Source organism: Rana temporaria, chromosome 6 (genome assembly GCF_905171775.1).
Source record: "Rana temporaria chromosome 6, aRanTem1.1, whole genome shotgun sequence".
NCBI lineage: Eukaryota > Metazoa > Chordata > Amphibia > Anura > Ranidae > Rana > Rana temporaria.
The window spans coordinates 206605867-206631462 of NC_053494.1; the positions used below are offsets into that span (position 1 = coordinate 206605867).

General features: G+C 48.9%; 1 protein-coding gene across 1 annotated transcript in view; it reads right to left on the minus strand.

The window, feature by feature from the left end:
- Nucleotides 1–25596, minus strand: part of WNT10A (Wnt family member 10A) — a 90846-nt gene that overhangs the window by 25647 nt on the left and 39603 nt on the right. Inside the window, exon 2 of the mRNA XM_040358157.1 lies at nt 17781–18043. Within this exon, the coding sequence (XP_040214091.1) occupies nt 17781–18043 (263 nt within the window). The remainder of the gene's footprint in view (nt 1–17780; nt 18044–25596) is intronic.

Below are 25596 nucleotides of genomic sequence, written 5' to 3' on the forward strand. Positions count from 1 at the left end.
GGTCGTATCTTAGCAATATTTAAGCGTATCTCAGCTTGAGAATACGCTTAAATATACGACGGCGGGGATTCGGACTTACGGCGGCGTGTCTACTGATACGCCCGTCGTAAGTCTACCTGAATCTGGCCCAAAGTTTTTATATATTTTTTTGGGGATAGTTATTATAGCAAAAATTAAAAATTATTGGCCCAGATTCAGAAAGATGAGTGGATCTTTCTGCGGGCGTAACGTATCTCAGATACGTTACGCCGCCGTAAATTAGGGCGCAAGTTCCGTATTCAGAAAGAACTTGCGCCCTAAGTTACGGCGGCGTAACGTTTGTGGGCCGGCGTAAGCCCGCCTAATTCAAATGGGGATGATGTGGGCGTGTTTTATTTAAATTTGATGTGACCCCGCGTATTTTACGTATTTTACGGCATGCGCCGTTCGTGAAAGAATTCCAGTGCGCATGCTCGAAATGACGCCGTAAATCTTCATTGCTTTCGACGTAAACGTAAATTACGTCCAGCCCTATTCGCAAACGACTTACGCAAACGACGTAAAAATTTCAAAATTCGATGCGGGAAAAAAACGTCCATACTTAACATAGGATACCCCTCATATAGCAGTGGTAACTTTAGGCCGGAAAAAGCCTAACGTAAATGACGTAAAAAAATGTGCCGGGCGGACGTACGTTTCTGAATAGCCGTATCTACCTAATTAGCATATTAATCGCGTAAATATACGGAAGCGCCACCTAGCGGCCAGCGTAAATATGCAGCCTAAGATACGACAGTGTAAGACACTTAAGCCGGTCGGATCTTAGGGAAATCTATGCGTAACTGATTCTATGAATCAGGCGCATAGATACAACCCGAACACTCAGAGTTACGACGGCGGCGAGATACGCCAACGTAAACTCTTTCTGAATCCGGGCCATTGTGTTTTTTTCAAAATTGCTCTATTTTTGTTTATAGCGCAAAAAATAAAAACCGCAGAGGTGATCAAATACCACCAAAAGAAAGTTCTATTTGTGGGGAAAAAAAGGACGTCAATTTTGTTTGGAAGCCACGTCACACGACTGCGCAATTGTCAGTTAAAGCGACGCAGTGCCGAATCGCAAAAAGCGGCCCGGTCATTTGGCAGCCAAATCCTCCGGGGCTGAAGTCATTAAAGTCCACCCTCTTTTCCGCTACACATATGCATTACGTGGGCCTGCAAGAGGGTAATTACCATTTTATCACGATGAGTGAATAGATTCACAAATTAAAGCAAATGCCGGAATTTTTGATTTGTTTGCTATTTAGCGAACCCTCCTGATTGGACAATCGCTAGTCATTGAGGGCCGATGGTGGGATTACGTTTTTCTGGCCACCGCCTGAAGTTCCTTTCTGTTCTCAGCCACCCCCTGTGCCCTATAGTTGCCTCCCAGTCAGTAGATTTTAATCAGTTATTTTTTTCAAGTTTCAACGTATTCTTATGACCGTGATTTTCGGCGGTATCTGTTTGCGACGGATTGGCAGAATGTTGAGCTGTTTCTATTTCGGGAGAGCTGAGCGTGGCTGGGGCTCTTCTCATTTCACCGTTGGATGGCAGGCAGAGCAGAAATTGTTGTTTTTTCAGATTCTGGCAGCTCTTTAGAATACATTCTTTACATTAATCCTCTTTATCGAGTCTGTTTACCAACCTTCCCGTGCAAAGTGATTGGTGGGAGAGCCAAGACCTTCGCCGTTTTGCTTCCTCACAATTGCAGCGGGTGCCGGCCCGAACATGTCTCCCCTATCCATCACCTTCACCACCCCCACTCTCCAGACTCCACCTCGGCTCAGAGTATACCTGCCTCGGCTGAACACCAGCCACGTATCCCAACTTGTTCCAGTCCCTCTATGCACCTTCTGTGTGCCGGAATAAAAAGATATCCTTAAGTTCGGTGGGTTTAAAGATGAACTCTGGGCAATCTAGTGGAATAGACATGCAAAATACATCTATGGGAGCGGTTTCGCCTGCAAAAGGGTTTGTAATTCAGTCTGGCCAGTCCTCGGACTTACACAGTCCTATTGCAGAGTAGCTATGAGCTTGAGTTTAATAAGGAAGCTCCCACTCTTGCCCACTACCACACAGGGCCGGCCTTAAGTGTTCAGGCGCCCTGTGCGAGCTAATCCTGTGGCGCCTCCCCCATCTTCACCCCTCGCCCCCTGGTCACCTAAACATACACATAGAGGAAAACAATGCGGAGGGGGGTGCCGGTCTGACACCCCCCCCCCAGTGTGTGGTACCCGGGGGCGGCTCGCCCCCCCTTAGTACGCCTCTGGGTGGCCGCAGGGCGCCCCTGTTGCCCATGGCGCCCTGTGCGGCTGCACAGCTCGTACACCCCAAAGGCCGGCCCTGCGTACCACGTAATCGCCTGCAGCCAGGATATTCCCTGGTCTGCAGCGGCACATGCACGAAGGGGGTGGCTCGAGCCATGCAACCTAATATAGCCCTAGGCCATTGACCTAATATGGCCACTTGGATATGTGGCCTAATTTAACCATAAGCTATAGACTTAATCTAGCCAGAAGGCCATGTGACATAATTTAGCCATAGGTCATGGACCCAATATGGCCACATAGCCATGTGACTTAGTATAGCCATAAGACATTGAACGAATATGGCCACATGGCCTTGTGACTTAGTATAGCCATAAGCCATTGAATGAATATGACCACATGGCCTTGTGACTTAGTATAGCCAATAGCCATTGACCGAGTATGACCACATAGCCTTGTGCCTTGGTATAGCCATATGCCATTGAATTAATATGGACACATGGTCACATTAGCCAAAGGTCATTGACCCAATACGACCACATGCCCATGTGACTTAGGTCCCGTACACACGGTCAGACAAAACCGATGAGAATGGACAGAGGTTCAGTTTCATCGGTCCAAACTGACAGTGTGTATAGACCATCGGTCTGTTTTCCTTCAGTCCAAAATTTTAAAACATGCTTCTAAACCGAACCGAGGGACCGCTGCCCGATCGGTCCAAACCGATGGTGTGTACGCACATCAGACCATCAGGCCACTTCAGCGGTGAAACGATGGAAATGGCCCGTCGGACCATTCTCATCGGTTTTGTCCGACTGTGTGTACGCGGCCTTAGTATAGCCATATGCCATTGACCCAATACGACCACATGGCCATGTGACTTAGTATAGCCATAGGCCAGGGGTGCCCAACCAGTGGCCCGGGGGCCACAGGTGGCCCGCGGAGCCCTCTGATGTGGCCCACGACTTCCTGCTCTGGGATGGCTGGTTGGCAAGCCCAGATCGACGACCTGCCATCCGAGAGCATCAGTATTGTAAATGAAGTTGGCGGTAGAGGAAGCAATCGGCTTTTCACCACACCTGCAGGATATAATTGACATCTATAGCAAAGTGCAGCTAACCGGCGGGAAAACCACAGGTACACTGTGCTGCAATAGACTGCAGACCATCAGTGTAAAAGCAGTCTTAGGCCCCTTTCACACGATTGGTCCGACCCAATCAGACCCTCCATTCACCTCTATGTAGCAGCAGATGTAAACAGACTTTTGTCTGTTTACAACTGTCTACCTCCGATCTGCTAAAAAAAGTGGATCTGTCCCCTTCCATCTGATTGGATCAGAGTGCCCATAGAGTAGATTGGGCTGCGTCTGTTTCTGCTTTGCATATGCAGATTAGACATAGACCTTTCATCTGCCCACATCGCTCCTTGTGGCCCGCGACTGGTTACTAGGACGCCCACTAACACACAGCTCCTTTTTCTATCTGCAACGTAGAGAGCGTCCTGACTCTCCTGTAGTCCAAGGGAAGGGGCGAGCAGGACACTCCACACCAGGGAGAAAGCTTTCCATTACTGTGTGGAGTTACAGACAGAAGAACAGGAAGTGAGGATTTCTCAGAAGAAATAAGGACATTAAAAAGCAAAATGGAAGGATGAGGTAAGTGAAGGAGGACTGCACTAAGGGAAAGGAAGCTATTTAGGAAAACATTTTTTTGTACCTTTACAACCCCTTTAATTTCAAGTAGTGATGGGAATGGAATTGTGCAACAGGCCATCCTCGTCATGTCAGGCTCCTCATAAAGGGACGTGACAAGGACTATGAAATGGCACAATAACCAGAAATGAATTGTTTGCTGTATAAAGATTAAACATAACCAGGATCAGTGGATCAATGAATCAGAATACTTGTCCCAGCATGCGATAAGTCATCCCTCTGATCACCATGTTCAATGCCAGCTCCTGAGCTTTACAACACACATGACTGCCCCACCCCCCTCTCCCAGTTTGAGCTCTGCTGTACAGAGCGTACCTCCCAACTTTGTGAGATGAAAATAATAATAATAATATTTTTTTTTAAGTCTGCAGCTACAAACACTGTAGCTGCTGACTTTTAATAAAGACACTTACCTGTTCTAGGCACCCGCGATGATGGTTGAGAGAGAGAGAGAGGGAGAGGGTGAGAGAGAGAGAGGGTGAGAGAGAGAGAGTGTGAGAAAGGGAGGGTGGTGGGGGGTGAAAGAGAGAGAGGAAGGATGCCGCGGCACCACTAACACCGCCTGCTGCCCTGTGCCTCGCGCCGCGGCTGTGTCCCTCAGCGGAGCAGAACTAAGCCGCCTTCCCCTCCTCTCTGTTTACATCCACAGAGGAGGAGGAGCCCGCACTCAAGGGACACACACCACTGTGTGTATCTGCTGTTCTGAGGTCTGTAAGGGGGGCGTCTATACTGCTGGGGGGTCTGCACTGAGGGGGGTCTGCACTTGTTTTTTTTTCACCGAGGGGGGTTGTGTCTGTACTGAGGGGGATCTGCACTGGGGGGGTGTCTGTACTGAGAGGTGTCTGCACTGAGGGGGGGGGGTGTCTGTACTACTACGGGGGTCTGCACTGTGGTGGGGGTGTCTGTACTGCTACAGGGTCTGCACTGAGGGGGGTCTGCACTGGGGGGTTCTGCACCGAGGGGGGTTGTGTCTGTACTGAGGGGGATCTGAACTGGGGGGGTGTCTGCACTGAGGGGGGTGTCTGTACTGAGGGGTGTCTGCACTGAGGGGGGGTGTCTGTACTACTACGGGGGTCTGCACTGTGGTGGGGGTGTCTGTACTGCTACAGGGTCTGCACTGAGGTGGGGGTGTCTGTACTGCTGGGGGGTCTGCACTAAGGTGGGGTTGTCTATACTGCTGGGGGTCTGCACTGAGGGGGGTCTGCACTGGGGGGTTCTGCACCGAGGGAGGTTGTGTCTGTACTGAGGGGGATCTGAACTGGGGGGGGTGTCTGCACTGAGGGGGGTGTCTGTACTGAGGGGTGTCTGCACTGAGGGGGGGTGTCTGTACTACTACGGGGGTCTGCACTGTGGTGGGGGTGTCTGTACTGCTACAGTGTCTGCACTGAGGTGGGGGTGTCTGTACTGCTGGGGGGTCTGCACTAAGGTGGGGGAGTCTGCACTGAGGTGGGGGTGTCTGTACTGATGGAGAGGGGTCTGCACTGAGGTGGGGGTGTCTGTACCGATGGGGGGGTCTGCACTGAGGTGGGGGTGTCTGTACTGATGGAGGGATCTGCACTGAGGGGGTGTCTGTACTGAGGGGGAGGTTTATACTGAGGGAGGGGGCTCTATATTGATGGAGGGGATCTGTACTGAGGGAGGGGGATCTATACTGCGGGAGGGGGGTCTGTAGTTAGTGGAGGGGGGTCTGTACTGAGGGGGGACTATAGTTGGTGGGGGGGGTGACGCCATTTTTTTCGCACCGGGTGACACCAACCCTAGTGATGCCACTGGCGGTACTATTTCCTGACCTGGCATTGTGGCGGAGTGCCCCTTTAGCCTCCAGAAGCGGCCATTACACAATAGGCAGGCAGCATGTCCTCAGGTCCTAAGAAGACCCGGGCTGAGATCACAGGCGCGTCGCGTCCATGTAAAGCGAAGGAATTACTTTCTTCCGTGTATATAAATATCCGCGCCACAAATAATTCATCGGCGATCCACACGCACGGCTGGGCTGATGGCGAAGAAGTGGGAAAAAGGGATGAAATATTGAGAAGGCCTTGTCGCTTCTAATTAGGCTTGAAGACCCCACAAGCGCTCTTTGTACCGGGATAGCGGTTGGATAACGCGAGGGAACGGCCGTCCCCGGAGGCACTCGGAGCCATTAGCGAGGAAACACAAATATGTGTCTCTTCTAAGTGTTAGGAGGCTGTTAAAGCTAAACGGCGTCCTGTTTCACACCTCCGCGCCTCCCTTCCACGGACCTCCGTACACCAGGCCAGCGCGTCTTCCAAATCTCTGCCTAGGCCTGGCTTCAAGCAGAACTCTTTTAGGTAGATTCAGTAAGAGTTAGCCCGGCTTATCAGTAGATAAGCCGACCTAACTCAGAATCTACGCCGACTTATGTTTAAGTGTATGCTCAAACAGAGTTACGCTTAAACATATCTAAGATACGACGGCTTGCGCCGTCCTATCTTAGATTGCAATATTTTGGATGGCCGCTAGGTGGCGCTTCCATTGCGGTCGGCGTAGAATATGTAAATGAGGAGATACGCCGATTCACGAACGTACGCCCGGCCGACGCAGTACTTTTACGCCGTTTACGTAAGAGATAGGCCGCGTAAAGTTAGAGCTAGGCTCTAGTGGAATAGTAATGTCAAGTATGGCCGCCGTTCCCGCGTCGAAATTCGAAATGTTTACGTCGTTTGCGTAAGTCGTCCGTGAATCGGGATTTACGTTGTTTACGGCCACGTCAAAATCAATAGGCCCCTGCGGCGTACTTAGCCGCAATGCACACTGGGAAATGTAGGCGCCCGGCGCATGCGCAGTAACAAGAAAAAGTAAAAAACTTAAGGTCAAGCCTTATTAGCATTAAACACGCCCCCTTACACACATTTGAATTCGGTGCCCTTACGCCCGCCCGCTTTAGGCTACGCCGCCGTATATTAGCAGGCAAGTACATTGTGAATCATGTACTTGCCTAGCTAACTTACGGCGCCGTAGCCTAAACACGGTCACGGGGAGTGCGGCGCCCACCGCACGCATTCTTAAAGGGGGCGTACAGTAAGGTGACCAGATTTTTTAAATGAAAACCGGGGACATATTTTTTTTTTTACTAGTAATGGCGGCAATAAGCAACTCAATCCCCGTCACCACTGCTGCACCATCCTCATACCCTGTTAAGTCTCACTCTCCGGGCCCCCGGCTATTACTGGGTGGGGAGCGGAGGAAGATCACAAAGGAAAGCCAAGGAGATAAGCAGGCAGGCGGTTGGTCGGGACTTGAACCAAGGCAGAAGAAAATGGAAAAAATACACCCCTCTAAGCTAGCGGCGGAGAGCGCGGTGGGGGGGGGTCTGGGTTGTAATTCAAATTTATTTATTTTTTGTCTTTGAAATTGCCCCAGCCCCTGTTCAAATCCAATCCGGGGACAAAACCGGGGACAGAATCTATCTGATTTACGATCCGCCGGCGCAAGTTTTTGAGGCTAGTGCTGTATTCAGAAAGCACTTACCTCAAAACTTGCGGCGGCGTATCGTAAATCCCCCGGCGGAATTCAAATTCTGCGGCTAGGGGGCGTCTACAATTTAAATCAGGCACGTCCCCGCGCCGATCCAACAGCGCATGCGCCGTCCGCGTTTTTTCCCAGCGTGCATTGCTCCAAATGACGTCGCTAGGACGTCATTGGTTTCGGCGTGAGCGTAACTTGCGTCCGGCCATATTCTGAATCGACTTACGCAAACAACGTAAAAATTCAAAACTCGGCGCGGGAACGACGGCCATACTTACATAGGATACTCCTCACATAGCAGGGGTAACTATACGCCGGAAAAAGCCGAACGCAAGCGACGTAAAAAAAAAGCGACGACGAAAAAAAAAAAAAAAAAAAAAGCGACGGGCGGGCGTTCGTTTGTGAATCGGCGGAACTCCTCGTTTGCATATTCCTCGCGTACAAAAAACGAAACGCCACCTAGCGGCCAGCGGGAGATTGCAGCCTAAGATCTGACGTTGTAAGTCACTTACACCTGTCGGATCTTAGGGAGATCTATGCGGAACCTGATTCTATGAATCAGGCGCATAGATACGACCGTCGGAACTCAGAGATACGACGGCGTATCAGGAGATACGCCGTCGTATCTCTATCTGAATCCGGGCCTGTGTCCTCAATCTGGGGACTGTCCCCTGAAACCGGGGATGTCTGGTCACCCTAACGTACAGGTACGCCCATTTACCTACCGCTGCCATTCTGCCGACGTATATCGGCGTGCAGCTGTTGGCAAGTGGTTAAAGGTAAAGTTTAACCTGCTCATATTTTGCCTTCCCTGGTTCCTCCCATGAGGGACAAGTAAGGAAAAGGGAACAGAGGGACTTGGGGCCAGATTCAGAGACATTTAAGTTGCTCCCCCGCGGCGTAATGTATCTGATTTACGTTACACCGCCACAGGTTTACAGCGTAAGTGCCCGATTCACAAAGCTCTTACCTGGAAACTTGCGGCGGTGTATCGTAAAGACGTCCGGCGCAAGGCGGGCCAATTCAAATGGGCGTGTGCCATTTAAATTAAGCGCGCTCCCGTGCCGGACCTACTGCGCATGCTCCGTTTCGCAATTCTCGTCGTGCTTTGCGCGAAGTGACGTCATTTTTTCGAACGGCGACCCGCGTAGCGTAATTCCGTATTCCCGGACGGCTTACGCAAACGACGTTCATTTTTAAATTTCGACGCGGGAACGACGGCCATACTTTAGACAGCAATACGTTTGCTGACTAAAGTTAGGGCACCCAAAACGACGACTAACTTTGCGACGGGAAACTAGACTAGCGGCGACGTAGCGAACGTGAAAATCCGTCGTGGATCCGCCGTAAATCCTAATTTGCATACCCAACGCTGGTTTACGACGCAAACTCCCCCCAGCGGCGCCCGCGGTATTGCATTCTAAGATCCGACAGTGTAAAACAATTACACCTGTCGGATCTTAGGGATATCTATGCGTAACTGATTCTATGAATCAGCCGCATAGATAGAAACAGAGATACGACGGCGTATCAGGAGAAACGCCGTCGTATCTCTTCTGTGAATCTGGCCCTTGGTTCCAAATGAGGAACAGTCCTTCGAAATCAGGGACAGTTAAAAGCTATGCACATGCGATGCTGAACTGAACTCCAATTAAGAGAAGGGGAGGGCTGGGGACAGCAAGGCTGGGGAGGAAAGAGCAAGATGGTGCTGGACGTCCTCCAGCCAGAAAATGAGGCGGGCTCTAACAGACTTGCCACAGCTTCTAATGCACGTTACGGGAAGCTCACAGTGTGCGGTGAAATCCACGGTGAAGCCATTTCCATACCTCCCAACTTTTCAAATTCAGAATGAGGGACAATTGAGCATACCCCGCCAAACAAAGTTGTTGAGCGGGGGCGGGACATTCCCGCAAAATTTGGGACGGTTGGGAGGTATGCATTTCAGTACAGGAGAGGAGCCGGTACCAAGCCTGAAGGGAGGGCCGGAGTTATCGGCCGCTGTGTGTATCAGATCAGTGAAAGGGCCTGAGCGCCGTCCTCCCTCTACTGCAATACGACAGAATCCATGGCAGCCGCAGGACAGGCTTGGCAGTGAAATGTGGATGTTTCTAATTTGCAAAAAAGCGTGTCAAAAAAGTGCGGTCACGCCCGAGATCTGACACCTCTCAAGCACGGGGCTCCAGTTCACGGAACATTTAACTAAACAATCTCGCCGCATCTCCTTCATAATGGGAAGAGATTCCTTCCAGGGGCTGGGCGGTGAGGAGACAGGAAGAGCGCCGCTGAATCTCATCTCCACAAGCCAGGAACAAGGGAGACTTCTGTGCTGTCAGCGGGGACCAATCAGATTCCAGGGTAGACCTAGGACTACTTTAACCACTTTAGCTCTGGAAGGTTTTATCCCCCCCCCCCCTCATGACCAGGCCATTTTTTGCTGTTTATCACGGCACTACTTTAACTGCTTGCCGACCGCCGCATGCACTTATACGTCGACAGAATGGCACTCCTGGGCAAAAGGACGTACCCAGGGCCGATCCGCCCTATAGGCTCACCATGCAAGTCGCTTAGGGCCCCCCAAAGATGCGGAGGGCCCCCCAAATTACTAGAGGCCCCGCCTGGTGAGAAGTCATTTTTGGCCCCTCATCCGTTTCTAAACTCGCTGGCTGCATGGGAGAAGAGGTAAGAAGTCAGCACCCCCCGCTTCTCACCTTAATGTAAGATGTAAGGGCCAGATTCACAGAGCAGATACGATGGCGTTTCTCCTGATACGCCGTCGTATCTCTTGTTCTATCTATGCGACTGATTCATAGAATCAGTTACGCATAGATATCCCTAAGATCCGACAGGTGTAATTGTTTTACACTGTCGGATCTTAGGATGCAATACCGCGACCGCCGCTGGGGGGAGTTTGCGTCGTAAACCAGCGTCGGGTATGCAAATTAGGAGTTACGGCGATTCCCGACGGTTTTTCGCGTTCGCTACGTCGCCGCTAGTCTAGTTTCCCGTCGCAAAGTTAGTCGTTTTTTTTGGTGCCTTAACGTAACACAGCAATCGTATTGCTGTATAAAGTATGTCCGTCGTTCCCGCGTCGAAATTTAAAAAATAACGTCGTTTGCGTAAGCCGTCAGGGAATACGGAATTACTGTACGCGCTTCGCCGTTCGGAAAAAAATTACGTCACTTCGCGCAAAGCGCGGCGGGAGTTCGGAAACGGAGCATGCGCGGTAGGTCCGGCGTGGGAGCGCGCCTAATTTAATTGGCACACGCCCATTTAAATTGGCCCGCCTTGCGCCGGAGGCCGCCGGCGGAGGTTTTCATCGCAAGTGCATGGTGAATCAGGCATTTGCGATGAAAAATTGCGGCGGTGTAACGTTACGCCGCCGCTCATCTGCGTGAATCTGGCCCTAATTTCCTACAGCAGAACACCCCCTCCCCCCCGCTTCTCAACTTTGTTAATCTTTAAACTGACATGTCACTTTCGGCAGCGCCCCCCTCCCCCTCCGCTTCTCAACTATAATGTGACATGTCATTTTGCTTAGGGCCCCAGGGACGTCAGGATCGCCACTGGACGTACCTGTATCTCCCCTTTAAGGAAACGGCATTGTGGATGCGCGCCCACCCATTACGAGGCCCAGGGGCCCGACCGCGGGTCCTGCAGACTCGATCGCTGCGGGGATACCCGCGATCGTCTCACGGTGAGGAAGAACGGGGAGATGCTGATGTAAACAAGCATCTCCCCGCTCTGCCTAGTGACAATGACAGTGATCACAGCTTCCTGTCATCGGAAGCGGTGATCAGTGTCGTGTAACACATAGCCCATCCCCCCCACAGTAAGAAGCACTCACTAGGGCACACTTAACCCCTTCCTCGCCCCCTTAGTGGTTAACCCCTTCCCTGCCAGTGTCATTTACACAGTAATCAGTGCATTTTTATAGCACTGATCACTTGTATAAATGACAATGGTACCAAAATAGCGTCAAAAGTGTCCGATGTGTCCGCCATAATGTCGCAGTCACGATAAAAATCGATGATCGCCGCCATTACCAGTAAAAAAAAAAAAACTTTTGCGCAAACCAATAGATAAACTTTTATTGCGATTTTTTTACCAAAAATAGGTAGAAGAATACGTATCAGTCTAAACTGAGGGAAAAAAATTTTTTTTATATATTTTTGGGGGGATATTTAATATAGCAAAAAGTAAAAAATATAGATTTTTTTTCAAAATTTACGCTCTATTTTTGTTTATGGCGCAAAAAATAAAAAACGCAGAGGTGATCAAATACCACCAAAAGAAAGCTCTATTTGTGGGAAAAAAGGACGTCAAATTTGTTTGGGAGCCACGTCAACCCAACAACATATCAAGATTTGAGGCCAGCATTGCCACAAATCCAAATACAGTGGAACCTCGGATTGCCAGCATAATCCGTTCCAGGAGAATGCTCGTAATCCAAAGTACTCGCATATCAAAGCAAGTTTCCCCATAGAAGTCAATGGAAACTAAAATAATTTGTTCCGCATTGACTTCAATGGCATGCAATACCGCATGTGGCCAGAGGTGGGGGCGCCGGAGAGCCTCGGAAACACCCGGAAAGGCCCGGGCTGAACTCGGAACACCTCGGAAAGGCTCGGGAACGGTTTTCCAAGCATTTCCACACGGCTCCGGTGCCCTCCCACCTCAGGCCAAACGCGGTACTGCACACCGCTTTGGCTTTAATCCTGCTCATATAGCGAGACAACACTCGCAAACCGAGACAGGATTACAGTATTGCTTGTATAGCGAAACGTGGGTTAACCGCGTTACTCCCAATCCAAAGTTCCACAGTACTTCCTTCACTCTGGGGCAGATCCACAGAGCGAGTACGCTGGCGTATCTACTGATACGCCGGCGTACTTTCAAATTTCCTGCGTCGTATCTCTGTTTTGAATCCTCAAACCAAGATACGACGGCATCTGGGTTAGATCCGACAGGCGTACGGCTTTGTACGCCTTCAGATCTTAGATGCAATACTTTGGCGTCCGCTGGGTGGAGTTCGCGTTGTTTTCCGCGTCGGGTATGCAAATTAGCTATTTCCGACGATCCACGAATGTACGCGCGGCCGTCGCATTCTCTTACGTCGTCTCTAGTCGGCTTTTTCCGGCGTATAGTTAAAGCTGGTGTTTTGCGGCGTATAGTTAGACTTGCCATGTTAAGTATGGCCGTCGTTCCCGCGTTTAATTCCAATTTTTTTTTTTTTTTTTGCGTAAGCCGTCCGTGAATCGTGATGGACGTAATTCACGTCTATGTTAAAAAAAATGACATCCTAGCGACGTCATTTAGCGCAATGCACGGCGGGAAATTCAGGGACGGCGCATGCGCTGTTCATTCGGCGCGGGGACGCGCTTCATTTAAATGAAACACGCCCCCTAATCGCCGATTTGAATTCCGCCGCCAGAGATAGACTACGCTGCCGTAACTTACGGCGCAAAATGTTTAAGGATTGGAACATAACACAAGTAGGTTACGGCGGCGTAGCGTATCTCTGATACGCTACGCCGGGGGCAGATCTTTGTGGATCTGCCCCTAAGTGTGTTAAAGCGGAAGTAAACCCATCTATTTCATAGTTTAAAAAAACAGTTAACATTCCTGGCATGCTGAAAATGCTAGATGTCACATTTGCTTGTGCTCTCAACCAAACTGTCAAACCATCCAATGGCTGGTTTCATAACTGATCACATGTGCAGCATCATGGTAGTTGCTGATTAAACAGAGGCCAAGATGGCAGCTTCCTTGGCTGAAAACAATAGGAGGGTTTACTGTACAACTGTGCGCTGATTGCGAGATTCACATAACTGGACAAAGAATGCTTTGAAGTGAGCGAAATCATTTGAAAAACGTTGTAATTAGCCGTCCATACATTCATAGAGATGTACAGGACCTGCTCATTCCCGGGCCGAAGGGAAGATATTGCAGCCACTATGAGCTGCAGGGAACGAGTGCAGCCAGGTGCTTGACGTTCATTGAAGACGTGCAATTATCAGACCTTTCATCGTTTATCATCCCGAGATCTGACCATTTACAGCATTAAAGAAAACCGCCCCGTCCCGAGTCCTGACCTGAAACCTGCCCAGCAGCAGTTCTATGTCAAGCATTTTACAGTCTGCCTTATGGCATGGTGCTGGTTATTAGCGGGGGGGGGGTCAAGGTTAACCTGGGGGGGGGGGGGTTAAAGAGTAAATAAGGGAACGACCTGAGCGTCTGCCTTGGCTCTTATCTGCTCTCAGACATCTTTGCTTCTGTGTGTCGTGACTTGAGATCCAGATACATCAGTGTCAGATCAGAGGGGTATAGAGAGAGGAACTCTTCAAAGACCGCGGATGAAGATGAGCCATCAGACAGGAAGTTTGGCGCAGGAATTTTCCGACAAGATGGCGGTGCAGATGTCAACCTGACAAGGAGGCCCGGTCACCTTATTTCTAGACATGTGCACTGCCGAAAAATTTGTTTTTTTCATTTTCGTTTTATTTGTTTTTTTGCTTTTTTCGAAAATTCGGAAATTTCAGGAAATTGGAAAATTAAAAAATTCGGAATTCGTAAATTCGAAAATTCGGAAATCCAATTTTTGAAATTTTCCATTTTCGAATTTTAGATTTTTTCGAATTTTAGATTTTCAAATTTTGTCATTTTGAATCTCGAATTTTCGAAATTTTCAAATTTTAAATTTTCACATTTTCTAATTTTCAAATGCAAACGTAACATGCTTTTGACATCAGTATGAGATGTTTCTGAAGGTACATTTAACCTGCACCGAATCTACATTTTACCTGGTGTGCGCAGCCTACTGCACCCCAAAGCTCAAACACACATGACAGTGGCCCAGATTCAGCATAGCTTGCGCTATATTTGCGGGGGAGCAGGGCAACGATTTTGCCCTGCGCCCCCGCAAATATTTTGCGCTGCCCTCGATTCACAGAGCAGTAGCTCCGTGAACTGCGAGGGCGCCGGCAAATTTGCCCTGCGTAAGGGCGCCTAATGTAAATGATCCCGCTGGGGGCGGGAATCATTTAAATTAGGCGCGCTCCCGCGCCGAGCGTACAGCGCATGCTCCGTCGGGAAACTTTCCCGACGTGCATTGCGGCAAATGACGTCGCAAGGACGTCATTTGCTTCAAAGTGAACGTGAATGGCGTCCAGCGTCATTCACGAAGCACTTACGCAAACGCCGTGAAATTCAAATTTCACCGCGCGGGAAGGCCGGCTATACTTTAGCATTGGCTGCCCCTGCTATTAGAAAGGGCAGCCTTGCGCTAAAGTTGCCGTACGAAAACTCCGTACCTGGCTTGCGCGGGGCCCGCGCAAGCTTGTGAATCAGTGGTAGTATGCAATTTGCATACTACACGCTGATACACAATGGGAGCGCCCCCAAGCGGCCCCCGCAAGAATGCAGCCTAAAATCTGCGAGGCATAAGAGCCTTATGCCGCGCAGATTTTAGGCTGCAGCCGGTGTAACGAGGTTCCTGAATCAGGAGCACTCGTTACACCGGAGCAAGTAAGCAATTGCGCCGTGTAACTTATGGTTACACGGGCGCAATTGCTTCTTGAATCTGGGCCAGTGAATACATGAGAAGTGCTCTGTGCTGAGCGGCTTCCTGTTCATTCACAAACTGAAGCATAGTAACACAATTTATTGACTGATTGTAGGCATGTGCACTGCCAAGAAATTATTAGTGGCCCAGATTCAAAAAGCAATTGCGCCTGCGTAACCATAGTTACGCAGCACAATTGCTTACTTGCCCCGGCGTAACGACTTCTCCTGATTCAGAGAACTCGTTACGCCGACTGCAGCCTAAGATATGCGTGGCATAAGGCTCTTATGCCCTCATATCTTAGGCTGCATTCTTACGTTGGCCGCTAGGTGGCGTTCCCGTTGTGGTCAGCGTATAGTATGCAAATTGCATACTAAAGCCGAATCACAACGTTACGCGAGCCCTGCGTACGCAGTTTACGTAGTTTGCGTACGTCGGGTTTCGCGTAAGGCTGCACATGCTAAAAGCAGGGGCAGCCAATGCTAAGGATCCCCGTCGTTCCCGCGTCACGAAATTTGAAATTTACGTCGTTTGCGTAAGTGAATCGCAAATGGCGCTGGACGCCATTCACGTTCACTTTGAAGCAAATGACGTCCTTGCGACGTCATTTACCGCAATGCACGTCGGGAAAGTTTCCCGACGGAGCATGCGCACTACGCTCGGTGCGGGAACGCGCCTAATTTAAATGATTCCCGCCCCCTACGGGATCATTTAAATTGCGCGCGCTTACGCCCGGCATTTTGCCGGAGCGCCCACGCAATTTACGGAGCTACTGCTCCGTGAATCGCGGGTAGCACAGAAAATTTGCGGGGGCGCAGGGAAAAAACGGTGCCCTGCGCCTACGTAAAAAAAAAGCAAGGCTACCTGAATCTGGGCCATTATTTTTTTTTGTTTCATTCGTTTTTTGTTTGTTTTTTTTGTTTTTGAATAATTCGTTAGGATCAGGATTCGTTATTTCTATAATTCCTAACTTTCGGATGCATTCAAATTAGTTACGTTCCAAACGCATAGATGCAGTATTAGTTATTTTGGATAATTCGTAACTTCGGATAAATTCGTATTTACCTATCATTTAGATGTTTATACCGTATTATTATAGTTTTTATTATTATTGTTATTTATTATTATTAATAAATAATAATAATAATTAAAAAAACACTATAATAAATGGTTAATAATTTAAAGTTAAGTTCCACCTTTTAAAAAAAAAAATTACACCAAAAACCTGCAAAAAACTTCTGGTCAATGGGGCGCACTGCCTTCTGGGAACTGTGTGTATCCCAGAAAGCAGCCGCCCATTCACAAAATCGCCGCGAGACTCGCGCATGCGCAGTAGGAAACGAGCAGTGAAGCCGCAAGGCTCCACTGCCTGTTTCCCTCAGTAAGGATGGCGGTGCCGGGAGCTGCCAGGATTGAGGGATCGGCCTCAAGGGGGGGGGGGGGTGAAATTGCGGGCTCCTAGGACAGGTAAATGTCCTTATTAAATGTCAGCAGCTACAGTGTTTGTAGCTGCTGACTTTAAAAAAACTAAAAATCACGGGTGGAACCTCCGCTTTAATTATAATAGAAAATACGGAAAACTAAATTATCCAAATGTTTTTTGTTCTTTCGGATTTTTATTCTTATTTTCAGATTTTTGTTCTTCTGATCTTCTGATTTTCGAATTTTTGTTCTTTTGTTCTTCACGAACGTATGCCCGGCCGACGCAGTACAGATACGCCGTTTACGTTAGGCTTTTCCCGGCGTAAAGTTACCCCTGCTATATGAGGCGTACATGAGGCGTACCAATATTAAGTGTGGACGTCGTTCCCGCGTCGATTTTTAAAAATTTTACGTCGTTTGCGTAAGTCGTCCGTGAATGGGGCTGTGTGTCATTTACGTTCACGTCGAAAGCATTGGCTTCTTGCGGGTTAATTTGGAGCATGCGCACTGGGATACTTTCACGGATGGCGCATGCGCCGTTCGTAAAAAGCGTTATTTACGTGGGGTCACATTGAATTTACATAACACACGCCGGCCTATTTACGCTACTCCGCCGCAACTTTGGTTTGAGAATACGCCACTTGCCTGTCAAAGTTGCGGAGGCGTAACGTAAATAGGATACGTTACGCCCGCACAAAGATACGCGCTTCTACGTGAATCCGGGCCTTAATTTGTATCGATTGAATTATTTTTCCCCCATTATGGATGTGAGTGGGGCCTCATGTCTCAGATTTGCCTAAGGCCTCGCAAAGCCTAGAGCCGCCTCTGCACCCAGGGATGGCATCAGGGGGGTTCAGGCATTACACCTGTAAGGGGCCCGATGGTCCCCAGGGGCCCCCCCCCCCCATTTTCGTTTGACCTCTAGAAACCCCCGTTTTTTTATTTTTAATTATTAATCTCACGGCAGGAGAGAGGAATGCCCCCCCTCCGGTTCTCTGCTCCAGGGGGGCCCTGCCTAAAGCTGTGCAAGGGGCCCCAAAATTTGTGATGGCTGCCCTGGGTGCACATAACCTACATTTGACCCGCTTCAGCTGCTTTTGCATCATTCCCATAGACTTGCATGGGGAGAGAGAAGTCCTAAGTATGATTGCCAATCTCTACATACATACAGGGGTGTTAGAACTCTGCCATGTATTAACTGTGCCCTTTATCACACATCGATGAGTTTGTTTATGTTACACTTTCATGATCACCCCAAATATTTTTTTTATATTTGAAGGCCCCTGAGTAGGACCCCCGCCATGCTCACCTCTGCTGAAAACTGCGCTCTCATAAGGAATCTTGTTCTTGGTTTCCAGGCTGGAACAATTCCAACGGTGGTCCCTAAACTGGTGCTGGCACTCGTGGATGGCGATTTGGATCCCCTGAATGGCTGAGGCCGTGACATCCGGGTTCCGCATACAGACTTCCATCTGGCGCCGGGTCAGTCCAGGTAACGTCAAGCACACGGTGTTGGCATTAAGTACCGGTTCTGGTGGTATCTTCAGTCCTAGAATTTCATTGGTCAGGGACCTGCATGGTGCAAAAAAAAAAAGAAAAGAAAAAACACAATATTTATTTCTCATTCTTTTTATCAAGCCAACATGTCCAACAGCAATTCAGCCACGTCAGCTCTCACCCCCCCCCCCCTCTTAGACCAGAGCAATCAGGGCCGATCCGCCCTATAGGCTCACTTACGCAAGCCGATTAGGGCCCCACAAAGCTGCGGAGGGCCCCCCAAATTACTAGAGGCCCCTTCTGGTGAGAAGAAATTTTCGGCCCCTCATCCCGCTTCTCAAATCGCTGGCTGCATAGGAGAAGAGGTAAGAAGCCAGCGCCCCCAGCTTTTCACTTCCGACAGCAGAACACCCCCTCCCCCCGCTTCTCAACTTTAATGTTCAATGTGACATGTCAATATCGGCAGCGTCCCCTGCGCTTCTCAACTTTAATGTGACATGTTATTTTGCTTAGGGCCCCAGGGAGGTCAGGATCGGCACTGAGAGCAATTGATACATTTCAGCTATAGAGGCCTATCATTTCTGCATTAACTCTGTCACTACAGTGGAACCTCGGATTACGAGCATAGTCCGTTCCAGGAGAATGCTTGTAATCCAAAGCACTCGCATATCAAAGCAAGTTTCCCCATAGAACTCAATAGAAACAAAGATAATTTGTTCCGCATTGACTTCTATAGCATGCAGTACCGCATGTGGCCAGAGGTGGGGGGGGGGGCACGGGAGAGACTCGGAAATACTCGGAAAGGCGCGGGACAGCTTTGAAAACCTCGGAAAGGCTTGGGAACTGAGTATTTCCAAACCGCTCCACTCTGGCGCCCCCCACACCTCTGGCCAAATGCAGTACTGCATGCTCCATTAGCTTGAATTCTGCTCGTTTTGCAAGGCAAAACTCATTATTCAAAATGCTCGTTAATACTCGTAAACCAAGGTTCCACTGTACTTACCATAATAAAATAATACATATATTGTTTTGTTTTTTTCTTACAACAAACAAGACCTTCATTTAAATATATTGTCTTGTAAATTATTATTTGCTTTTGTTTTGCAATTCGTTTCGGCTATAGAGACCTATCATTTCTGCACTAACTCATGTCATTACTTAATATAATAAACTAAAGTAATACATATATTGTTTTTTTGTTTGTTTGTTTTTTTTTTTTACCACAAAGACCTTCATATGGTAATATTGTCTTGCAAATTATAATTTAATTATAATTTAATTTTTTACAATCCTCAAAGAAAAAAACATAACAGCTAAATGTACTTTGTATTTAATTTGATCAGTTGAAAAAAAATAGTGTTATTGTAGATAAAAATATAAATGTTATTTTATAATTTAGCCTCTTTAAATCGACACTACAATTATGATTCTGCTGCAAAGTATTGCATTTTTTTTACAAGTGGAGACAATAGAGCAGCACTTTTAGGGTGGATTACAGGCGCTATTTTTAACGCTATAGCACCTTCAATACGCTCCAGTGTGAAAAATGCCCCAGTCATTGGGCAGCCATATCCTCCGGAGCTGAAGCGGTTAAAAAAGTAAGGTTTGACTAACCCTTTAAGTACTTCCCTTCACTCCTCCCACAACAGCTATCTAAAATGTATATAGATAGGGGTGGGGCAGACAGGGGCGGACTGACAACTCATGGGGTCCCCGGGCAATAGAAGATTATGGGGCCCCCGGGCTTACAGATGACCACCATGCCAGGAGACAGTGCAGAGGCGGGGCAACTAAAAGCTCGGGATTTTCACATCAAAAGCATGTCGGTATCGGACATTTCAGGGACACATGTAAAAAAAACATAGATTTTTACATACTGTCCCTGGCTTTACTGAGCCTGGCAACCCTGATGGAGCCCCCTAGTGGCATGGGGCCCTCGGGCAGTGCCCGGGTGCCTCAATGGTCAGTCCACCCTTGGGGGCAGAAGAGCTGGGGCAGCACAGACAGCGATTGCACACTACCAAAGGGAGGAGAGGGCTACGACCTGCAAAGAGGGAGGGTCCTGAAATAGTAACATTTTAAAAAATACATTACAACTGAATAATAAAAAAAAAAAAATATCTATAAAAAGGAAAACAAAGAAAATAATTTCAAATACTTGACTTTTCTGTGCTTTTCCCTGCAATTTTTTTAATTACCGTATTTATCGGGGTATTGCGCGCTCTGGCGTATAGCGCGCAACCCCTAAAGTGGACCCGACATTCCTGTAAAAAAAAGATTTTAGTACTTACAGTTTTGGTGTCTTGCGCGGCGTCCATCGGGGGCCTCATCGGGTCCGGCGTCCGTCTGCGGCTTCGGTGGTGTCCTCCTCGTCGGGTCCGGCGCCTTTCTGCGGCTTCGGTGGTGTTCTCCTCGTCGGGTCCGGCGTCCGTCTGCGGCTTCGGTGGTGTCCTCCTCGTCGGGTCCGGCGTCCGTCTGCGGCTTCGGTGGTGTCCTCCTCGTCGGGTCCGGCGTCCGTCTGCGGCTTCGGTGGTGTCCTCCTCGTCGGGTCCGGCGTCCTTCTGCGGTGTCCTCGCCGCTCGATCCCCGCGCTGAGTTTGAACTACTGCGCCGGCATATACCGAGCGCAGTACACTCATGTATAGTCGGGCAGGCTCGGCTCCTCTCGCGGTCACGTCCTGTGCGTCCTGTACGTCCGGGACGTGACTGCGAGAGAAGCCGAGCCTGCCCGACTATACACGAGTGTACTGCGCTCGGTATATGCCGGCGCAGTAATTCAAACTCGGCGCGGGAAGCGGGGATCGGCGTATATCGCGCACCCACAATTTTGCCCTGAATTTCAGGGCAAAAAAGTATACGCCGATAAATACGGTAGTTGCGGTGCGTAGGTTCAGCACTTACAGGGTTAAAAACAGATGGTGAAGAGGTGGCACCCTCGCGCCTCCACGCCGCCTGTCAAATGTCTCTGAAAATCAATCTAAATGTGGATTCCCTTTCAGAGACACAAGTCTGTATTTAACGTTACTCCCTACGAAGCCCTTGATTGACAGGCGGCTCACACTTGTCACCTGAGAGTATTATCCGCGATAAAGACAAGCACCTGGCTGCGGGAATCGCGGCATTGTATACCAGTCACTTGTGTGTGACTGCGAACAAATGAGAGATGAATGGGGTGAGGTCACTGCCAACCGCCGTCCGCAGTCACCTGGGAGGTATTCCGTGTCATTCCTGCATTTCTACCTGTCCCTTCCTGACGTTTTACAGACATCTTCTCCACCTTTTATCTACAAGAGCCTTGAGCTACGAAGCTCTCCAGGTCTGCCTAGGCCCCATTAGGATAATTACCCCTCCCTCTCTCCTCTCTCTCTCTCTGGGCTGGAGGGTGATGAGCGCTGCACAGCGGACTGAGATAACGCAGGTGACGGGAATTAGAGCGCCAACATGCCCTCCGGACACCACGGCTCTAATGGTCTATTTCAAACAATTCCCGACCTGTTTATTGCAAATTATTCTGTAAACAGCAAAAAAAAAAAAGATAAGAAAAAAGAAGTAGAATAAAACTTGTACTGAGAGAAACTATGGGGCAGATCCACAGAGCGAGTACGCCGGCGTATCTACTGATACGCCGGCGTACATTCAAATTTCCCGCGCCGTATCTTTGTTTTGAATCCTCAAACCAAGATACGACGGCATCTGGGTTAGATCCGACAGGTGTACGGCTTCGTACGCCTTCGGATCTAAGATGCAATTCTTCGGCGTCCGCTGGGTGGAGTTCGCGTAGTTTTCCGCGTCGGGTATGCAAATTAGCTATTTCCGACGATCCACGAACGTACGCGCGGCCGTCGCATTCTCTTACGTCGTCTCTAGTCGGCTTTTTCCGGCGTATAGTTAAAGCTGCTTTTTTGCGGCGTATAGTTAGATTTGCCATGTTAAGTATGGCCGTCGTTCCCGCGTCGAAATTTGAATTTTTTCTTTTTTTTTTGCGTAAGTCGTCCGTGAATCGGGATGGACGTAACTCACGTAGAAGTTAAAAAAATGACGTTGTTGCGACGTCATTTAGCGCAAAGCACGGCGGGAAATTTTGAAACGGAGCATGCGCAGTTCATTCGGCGCGGGGACGCGCTTCATTTAAATGAATCACGCCCCCCTAATCGCCGATTTGAATTCCGCCACCAGAGATACACTACGCCGACGTAACTTACGGCGCAAATTCTTCCAGGATTCGAACCAGCCAAATGTAAGTTACAGCGGCGTAGCGTATCTCTGATACGCTGCGCCAATCTAATTCTATGTGAATCTGGCCCCAAGTTTGAAAAATAGGCCCGGTCCTTAAGTGGTTAAATAAATCGCAGTAGGTTTGAGCGCCTGCAATGGCGCAAGGAAAGGAGCGTGTGACCTGAAATTGTCTTTTCCTCTGCACCTGACTCCCCCGTACCTGTCGCCTCACTTTTGAGGGTACATGCCACCTCTGTGCCCCCCCCCTTTCCTGCCTCCCCCAGACCATTTTATTGTATTCATGGACCCGAGATCAAAGCCTAGGCCATGTCCCAGCAGATGAAACGAGAATCCAACCAGAAATAGCCGGTGATCCCTCCACGTCCTGCGTTCCCCTGATCAAAGCCGAGGCCTCTGATACATTTCCTGCCTGCAATTTATTCCCTGACATATTTTATTTACTCCCCGGCTTCCCCTCTGAGGAGGCTGCATGTTCACATTTGCAGAGACAATTTCTATTCGCTGGAGCGGAGTGTGGAGGGAGGGGGGGGGGGGTCTGCGGTCTACAACACGGACGATGAAAGTGGGGCGTGGTTTTGTGGTTCGCGGGCTCGCCTTTGAAGTGGGCAGCGTTTTCAAGGGTGACACGTTCCTGCCTGACCTGCTTCAAAACCGTTTTCGTGTTTCCCCCCGACCTGCGATTAACCCTTTCCTGCCAGGGACCTGTTCAAAGACACCCCCGTCTACGGGAATATTTACACCAAATTATAGCTAAAGCCATAGCTCCCAAATGTCCCGGATTTTGAGGGACTGTCCCTGATTTGGAGCAATGCCCCCTCTGTCCCTCATTCTCCTCATTTGTCCTGATCTATATAGATGTATAGAAAATGCACTTTTTATTTATCAAAATGTATCAAAAAAGTGTTCCCCAGTGCTAAACCTTTCATCTCAGTGGCGACTGGTGCTCAAAATTTTTGGGGGGCGCAAACGGAAAAAAAAATTGCAGCCTCACTATGCCCATCAAACGCAGCCACTGTGCCATCAATTTTCACCACTGTGCCCTGCCATCAATTGTCGCCACTGTGCCAATTGTCACCACCGTGCCCTTTAATTGTCGCCACTGTGCCCATTGATGTCACTGTGCCCTTTAATTGTCGCCACTGTGCCCATTCATGCTGCTGTGCCAATTGTCCACACTGTGCCCATTGTCCCCACTGTCCCTATTGTCGTCACTGTGCCCTTTAATTGTCGCTACTGTGCCCATTAATGTCGCTATGCCAATTGTCCCCACCGTGCCTATTGTCACCACTGTGCCCATTGATGTCAATGTGCCCTTCGTCGCCGCTGTGCCCCTCCCCCCCCCCCCCGCCCAGCACTTAACTTTACTGGAGTCAGCCATCCACATCCTTGACCCTCGATGTCTTCTCCCGCCCTCATAGACGCTTCAGCCAATCAGGTTACCGGTAGCCAGAACCGGCCAACCTGATTGGCTGAGACGCCTGTCAGTCTTATCCAAGGGACGCACCCCCGTGCGTTCCGAGGATAAGCTTCCGGGGACCCGAGGGCTGTACTCGGAAAGCCTATCAGAGCCGCTGGCTCTGATAGGCACTTCCGTACAGCCAACCAGCTGCCGTTATTCAGATGGTTGGCGCCTCATGTCCGGCGATCTGAATAGAACAGCGCAACGGCGACAATAACATAGATTCTATGTTATCTATGTTATCAGATTCAGTGGCGGTGAGAGCCAGAGGGGGCGGCGCTCCAGCGCCCTCTATGGACGAAACGCCACTGCTTCATCTGATTTCTAAATCACGATCTTAATCCGGCATTCCCACGATTCTATGTAACAAGTGCAGAGCTGTTGTCTGCTCAGAGCTGTAAAAAAAAAAAAAGCGGGCACATTTTTATCAACATTGCTCAGCGCTGAGATAACTACAGTGGAACCTCGGATTGCGAGTAACGCGGTTAATGAGCGTTTCGGAATACGAGCGCTGTATTTCTAAAAATCCTAACTCGGTTTGCGAATGTTGTCTCGCAATACGAGCAAGATTCAGCCAAAAGCAGTGTGCAGTACCGCTTTTGGCCTGAGGTGGGGGGGGCGCCCGGAGCCGATCGGCGCCATTCGGAAATGCACAGAAAGGCCTAAGGCGCAATTGTCATTCAAAATGTGACAGCGCTGAAAGCTGAAAATTGGCCTGGACAGGAAGGGGGTAAAACTGTCCGGTTTTGAAGGGGTTTAGTGCATGGGTCAGTTTTCAGAATATTCCAGTAAATGCAATTTCTTGTTTGATGTCATCGTACATCATAATTGTTCTCACTTCCCTAATAAAGAGGACGCGTGATGTCACAATGGGGTATGACGAGACACACATTTGGGACATTTGTCTCCCCGGATGGTAGAGCTCAGATTGCTCAATTCTTATAGAAATTCCCAGCAGGTTACTCAGCTGTTTGTTGATGAATGTTAAAGTACAACTCCAACGAAAACTTTTTTTTTTTGTTTGCCATCTTTTTCCTGATATTAGAGGATCTCGCTATTCTGAGGACTGCCGTCTCTTGGACAGAAAAAAATCCTTTAACCACTTAAGACCCGGACCTTTATGAAGGTAAAGGACCCGGCCAGTTTTTGCGATTCGGCACTTCGTCGCTTTAACTGACAATTGCGCGGTCGTGCGAGGTGGCTCCCAAACAAAATTGGCGTCCTTTTTTTTCCCACAAATAGAGCTTTCTTTTGGTGGTATTTGATCACCTCTGCGCTTTTTATTTTTTGCGCTATAAACAAAAATAGAGCGACAATTTAAAAAAAAATATATATTTTTTTACTTTTTGCTATAATAAATATCCCCAAAAAATATATAGAAATACATATTTTTTTTCCTCAGTTTAGGCCGATATGTATTTTTCTACATATTTTTGGTAAAAAAAAAAAAATCCCAATAAGCGTTTATCGATTGGTTTGCGCAAAATTTATAGCGTTTACAAAATAGGGGATAGTTTTATTGCATTTTTATTAATATTTTTCACTACTAATGGCGGCGATCATCGATTTTTTTCGTGACTGCGACATTATGGCGGACACATCGGACAATTTTGACACATTTTTGGGACCATTGTCATTTTCACAGCAAAAAATGCTATAAAAATGCATTGATTACTGTGAAAATGGCAATTGCAGTTTGGGAGTTACCCACTAGGGGGCGCTGAAGGGGTTAAGTGTGACCTCATATGTGTTTCTAACTGTAGGGGGCGGGGCTGGAAATGTGACATCATTGATCGTGTTTCCCTATAACAGGGAACACACGATCAATGACAGCGCCACAACGAAGAACAGGGAAGGTGTGTTTACACACAGCTCTCCCCGTTCTTCAGCTCCGGAGGACCGATCGTGGGACACCGGCGGCGATCGGGTCTGT